Raw genomic sequence first — 6,000 nt, 5'->3', positions numbered from 1 at the left:
CTGTGTGACTTTGTCTTTACCCCTTCAGCGTGACAAGGTCGTGTTTAAACAGAGGTCACACACTCTTTCTCAGGATCTTGTACAATATTTTTACTTCTCTTGACCCGAGTAGTAAGTCAGTACTTTGGATGATGTTGCATCTGTCTGTATGAAGACAGAAACAGACTGCGCACATGAAAATTGTTTAAAGAACAGCTTTTTAAATTATTTACAAAATGCATATTCAAAGGCCTCTTTCCGCAGCTGTTCTCAGAACAATTTCTAAGCGACAATTTCCGTTTCTGAATTCCAAAGCACGCTTCTAAGCAGGACAGAGCTCGGAAAGCTTTCCCTTAACTTCTCTTGAGGCTGCGTGAGTAGCATTTCTCGAGGTGCAGTTTCCTGACTGGCTTAGTCCCATCTAAATCCACAGTGCTGCTGTGGCGAGCGGTGGTCCTGTCCCACTAGCACTTGTGTAACGACGGGCTCGGCTGGATTACGGAGCCGACTGAGACGGAAGCGAATCATTTGTTGCAGGATTAATTTGTCGCTGGATCGATGCCCTCATCTGCCCAACAGTAGGCCGGTGGGAGCACCAACCTCCACACCTGCCGCCGCCGCTCAGCAACGGCACACACGGAACCTCGGTTTATGATGATCATAGCCCCTCCCGCCTCCCCGAGGCTGTTTCTTGGCTGTTCTAGCTCTGATTCACAGCAAAATGCAGTTCCAGGCATAGACTCCCGGCCCTCCACGCTTGCACTCGGTTCAGTCTGCGGATGCTGGTGGTTTCCACCGCCGTAGAACAAAGGGGCATTTAACGGCTCCGCTTCTAGGCCCGAACGAAGGGCCGTCACCGACCCGAGCCACGTAACGGCCCATAAATCAGAGGCGCATTATGAACCGCTCCATTTCTAGCGCTGTGCAACGGCGCAGTCTCACACATGCGCTTGTAACACGCGTACGGTGAAGGGCTGCTGCGGCAGCCGCCTCCGGCAGCACCGGCGGGACGCAGGGCAGGGCAGGCGGGAGGCCGCGGCCGGGCGAGCTCCGCCCGCAGGCTCACTCTCCGCGGCTCTGCGCGCCGGCTCCCGGCGGGCCGAGCCTTCCGCAGCCCGCGCCCACGAACAAAGCCCCATCCCGCCGCCAGCGGTCCCCGCCGCCAGCGGTCCCCGCCGCGGCCGCGGCTGCGGCCGCGGCCGCGGCCACGGCCAGGGCCGGCGACGCCGTCCCTCCCTTCCTCCCGCCCGCCGGGCCGGGCCGGGCCGCGCCGGGCCGCGCCCGCCGCTCCCTCGCGAGAGGCGCAGCCCGCCGCCGCCCCGCCCCGCCCCCGCGCGCCACAGCCCCGCCCCGCCGCTGGGCTCCGGGCGGGCTGGCGGGGGAGGGCCGGCGGGCGCGGAGCGCGGCGAGCAGCCATGATGGTGGGTCTCGGGGCGGCCGCGGTGCCGGGGCGGGGCGGGGCGGCTGCGGCCGGGTCGCTAACCTGTGCGCTTTGTCTCCCCTCGCCCTTCCTGCGGCCGGCCGTGCCCCTCCGCGCCCCCCCCCCGCCTGCCCGGGCCGCCCCGCCTCCTCCTCGCCCCCAGCAGGAAGGCTCGGACGACGGCCCAGATTTCCTCTCGGAGGAGGACCGAGGTGTAAGTGCCCTGGGCGGCGTTAGGGACCCCGGGGCGGCGGGGCGGGGTTGGCCCCCTCCCGCGGGGGCCCGCCGGCTGCTGCCTGGCCCGAGCCCGCGGCGGGGGGAGCGAGAGGGAGCGATGGCGGGCGGGATGGCGGCGGGCGGCCGGGGTCAGGCCGTGTGGGGACGGCACAGCCGCCCTCGCACACCGGCGCCTCTGCCCGCGCCTTTCGCCTGAATTCTTCGTTGTTCCCTCGCCCGAGTTTCGGAGGGGCCGTTCCTTCGTGCTGCGGCTGGAGGGGGCGAGGGTCGGGTCGCTCGTGTGTGCTGCGAGCGGCTGACGCTCTCTCCGTGCCCTTCCCCGCAGCGGTGCGCGCCCCCCGCGCCCCGCACAGCCCCGGACCGCGCCGTGGTCGCGGCCGGCTGGACCGGCCTGGTGGGGAGCGCCGGGTTCCACCTTCGCCAGGGCCTGCGTGAAGCTGTCCAGCCCTGTCTCCTCTCTCCAGGCCGCGGAGGCTCTCCCAGTGATGACAGCGGGACCTTCACGTTGCAGCCACCTAAAAAAGCCTTCACGGGAAAGAAGCTCTCGTTGGGACATGGTGCTGTCGTTATGTTTCTTACCAAGAAATCCTCTTCCTCTGCCCTGCCGTTTCTGGCCTTCATTTCACTTCTGACTGCTGCACCCGCCTTTCTTTAACTTGCCTGCCTCTTTTAAGCAACAAATCGGCTAACCTAGTATAAGTTACTCAGACTAATTTCCCCTGTCAGTTAGTATCTTGAGAAAGAGGGACTGAGTGAGGTAGGAGAGCAGCTTCTGGGCTGCTTAGGTTGCCGTGGCTATCATTGGTTATGAAAGTGGCTACATCCACTTATACTACTAAGAATACAAAATATGAAAAACATGGGGTTGGTATACGCTGTTGTCGTGTGTGCCGTACCCAGGTGTCGAATAACGTTAAATACTAAGCGATTTTTTGACTGTGTGCATGTGGTAGGAATTCAGTGCATTTTATGTTCCAGTTTATGACCAGAAATTAAACCAGGAATTCTGGTATTGTGTTAGGCCAGTTCTGGCCACCGTAGAGCTTTTGCCTTTAATTATACAGCTATTTGAGTAAGCATACTGGATACCACAGAGACAAGGTGGAAATTGCTGTCCTCGAGTGTCTTCAGAACAAGGACTGAAGAAATTGTTAATTGTTAATTATGGAGTTGTGTTTTACATAGGTTGTCCCTGGTATTTAGGAACAGACAACGGAGTGCACAGTTAAGTTGTCTTTGTCTGAAGGTGCAGGTAGAGCATAACCATACAGATCTGATCTCGTGTGAAACTTGTTTGTTTGTTTGTTTGGGTATTAGTTTTCCCTCTAAGGCTACAGGTAGTCAGAGTTCACAAGGCAATTTGAAAGCCTTAAGAAATCTCTTAGCAGTCTTGTTTGTGCTGTTGGACAACTTACATCATCTCAGTTGGCCAAGTGCAGTCCTCCCCTTTTTTTTTTTCCTTTCCCCTCCCCCATCTTTATCCAGCACTGAGGAATTAAACCAGAACCGTGTCCTTCTCCTTTTCCTAATTTTTTAAAGCTTCTTATTTTCAGTCACTCTTGGGCTTTATTTTTTTCACTCCTGTGTGAAACAGGAGGGGGTCCCTGGGGTTAACAGTTGTTAACTACAGGGTCTTGATTGTGATACAGACAATCTAACCGAAAGCAATACTGTCAGTCTGTTCATGAATGGATTTGCTGTGCTTTCATCTTCAAAACCATACCTTTTTTTTTTCTTAGTAGCAATAGTAAAAATAAACAGCTTTTCATAAAGTGTTTCCCTGGTTCTGATTTGTCACCTTCCTCTGTTTGTGACTGAAAAATGAGTAGGTCAAGCCTTTATTTGCAAGCGTGGATGGCAACTGCTGGTTAGAGTAATTGAGCTGTTAGTTGTGAAATCCAGTACTCTGTCCTCTCTAGAATTCGGATATTTGGATATTGCTATGACAACTGTACTTTTAACTCTTCAGAATCATGCTGGTCAGCTACAGTTGTGTGAAGTTTAAGATGTGGGGGATGGGATGAAAAGAGGGCTGGAAATTATGCTGATGCCACATAGAACAGTAATTCTCAAACAATTGTGTTATACCATATGGAGCCTGTTCCGGAGAATCGTAAATCAAAGTGCTGAGAATCATCTTTGAGGAAGTAGCAGTGGGTGGTCTGTGGAAGGAACTTATTGTAAATGGTCTGCAGAAAATGAACTTGCGGGAGTTGCTTTTCTGAATCTCGCTTAGGAAGATACTGTTGAGTTCGCTTGGACTAACTTGGTTCCTGTTGGGGTTTTTTTGTGATCTCTCTAGTGTAAACAATACATGCTTTGAAAGGTGGTATAGTATTGCTCTACTAGTACTGTATTGTGTATTTGATATTTATATAAACTTTAGCTGACTTGGCTAATGCTCTTGTCTACTCATTTAGGGGAAATTAGCGATTGCTTAAAGCGGGTCTGCTTGAAACTTAATGCTGTGATGACACTCTGTAATCTTTTGTTGTAAAAGTATTGTTTGTTTCTCTTGCTCTGTGTATTTGTCTGCCTGTAAAGAACCCGCAGAAGAAAGGGTCCTTTTTCTCTAACGTTTTTGAAAGAGCTTAGAGTACAGAAGGTACTGTTGTTAACGGATGACATTACCTAGGAATGTAAGGTTTGGTTGTTTCCCTTGTCCCTCTCAACTTCCATTACCATTACCATTTGAAGTGTAATTGATCCTTGAGCGAGAGCTTAGGTGCTAAATCCTCTCCTTGCAGTTGTGTTCTCTTTTAGTACTGTAACATCGCTTAGCCCTGGGTTTGGCTTCTGGTATTTTCTAGACCCTTTGAATAGACCAGGGACTTTCTTAGTATAACATAGTAAACTGTAAAGCAGCTAAATTAAGTTAACTTTTGTTTTTGCAAGTTGTTCAGCACGGGTGTAGAGCACGTATCTAAGCATAAAGTTACTGTGCTATGTTGTATGTATTAGATAGGGGTGGAGGAGGGGACAAGATAGAAAGGGACTGTGTCCCACCTTCATTTTTTCCGGAATTTAAGGTACTTTCATTTTAGTTTTAATACAAGTCAGGCTTTTAATCCAAATCAAGTTTTGTAGCATGTTATTTTTTCACTTTCTACTCCCTTCGTGACTAGAAAACCATCCATTGGTGTTGGTTTTCTTTTGGAAGTAGCGATGAAGAGATTGCTTAAGTTTGTTGTGTGATGATGATGATGTTTGTCAATTTAATTCCCAGTAATGCCATGTGAACCATTGTGCCACATGAATACATGTTAAGTCCTTCAACTTTCTGATTGTCTTTGACACCTTTCATAAATGCTTCATTACCATTGCAGATGAAAATGTTCCCTGTTGGCAGTCAGGCTACACAGCGTAATTTAACATACGATTAAACTCTTCAAAACTGTTACAAGCTTAACTCCGTGTAAATCAAACAAATAGTCCTTTACAGTCATGAGTGAAGTTGTCATATTTAGGTAGTTCTTAATTTTGTCGGCACAGGTAAGCATTGTGTTCCTAAAGTTGTGAATAGCGCGTATGGCCAGGGTGCGCTGCACTAGAGACTGTGTCTGCACTAGTGACAAACTTGAAGAGCTGCTTTTTTTAAAAAAAGGAAAAAAGCACATTTTGGTAGAAATTTTTGTGACCCATGAAAGACTACAAAAATACCATTGGGATAATCCAGGTTATTTGCTGTGATTGCTCTGTTTGTTAATGTATTCTGGGAGGCTGGAGAAAAACAGACAGTACCCCTGACAGTGTAACCACTAAAAACTTTTTTACCAGCTGAAAAATGTGGTGTCATGACATAAAGCAGACATTGGTATGTCAGATTATATTTTTCTTTCCTAAATTAGATGTTAAGCACATTGGAAGCTCAGTAGGAGCTAGGAGATTCTGCCTCTGAGAGGCGATCCACAATGGATCGCTGCATGATAATATGTCTTTGTGTGAGGCAGTGACCCCCTAAACCTTGGGAACACAGAACAAAAAGCAATGCCTGAGTCACGTGTGTGAGTGTGTTGCTGTGCGGTTGTTTTAACGATTCCCAACTTTGCTGTAAGGAAAAGCTATTACTATTTGTGTAATAGCTATTGAACTGTTACATTTTGCTAGCCTAGTGCGATATACTGGACTGTATGATTTTGGTTTACTTAAATACACTAATTCTAAGATATATTAGTCTGGTCGCTGCAACATAAGCAACAGAGTTGTCCGTGCATTGAGGTTAATGAGAGAACTAGAGTGGGAGCTGACCACTATGATTGAAGATGAGAATTAAGGTAATGGGTGGAAAACAGAACGTGGCAGTCGATGCTTCTCTGCTAGTGCTGTACCAGCGCCTTGCAGCGTTACCTTCAAAATCTGCTCAC

General features: G+C 49.7%; 1 protein-coding gene across 4 annotated transcripts in view; it reads left to right on the top strand.

Annotated features, from left to right (window-relative positions):
• The first annotated feature begins 1,316 nt into the window (after positions 1–1,316).
• The window catches only part of SNX6 (sorting nexin 6), a 30,071-nt gene continuing 25,387 nt past the window's right edge, over positions 1,317–6,000 (top strand). The window contains exons 1-3 of one of the 4 annotated variants that reach the window (XM_075425534.1): positions 1,317–1,400; positions 1,563–1,613; positions 2,101–2,193. In XM_075425534.1, the coding sequence (XP_075281649.1) occupies positions 1,395–1,400; positions 1,563–1,613; positions 2,101–2,193 (150 nt within the window). In that variant the 5' untranslated portion in view covers positions 1,317–1,394. The remainder of the gene's footprint in view (positions 1,401–1,562; positions 1,614–2,100; positions 2,194–6,000) is intronic. The other 3 variants (XM_075425535.1, XM_075425536.1, XM_075425537.1) reach the window with 3 other exon arrangements.

Source organism: Opisthocomus hoazin, chromosome 7 (assembly GCF_030867145.1).
Source record: "Opisthocomus hoazin isolate bOpiHoa1 chromosome 7, bOpiHoa1.hap1, whole genome shotgun sequence".
Classification (NCBI taxonomy): domain Eukaryota; kingdom Metazoa; phylum Chordata; class Aves; order Opisthocomiformes; family Opisthocomidae; genus Opisthocomus; species Opisthocomus hoazin.
Note: the sequence above shows the minus strand (reverse complement) of the source record. Positions and strands in the feature narration are given on the sequence as shown.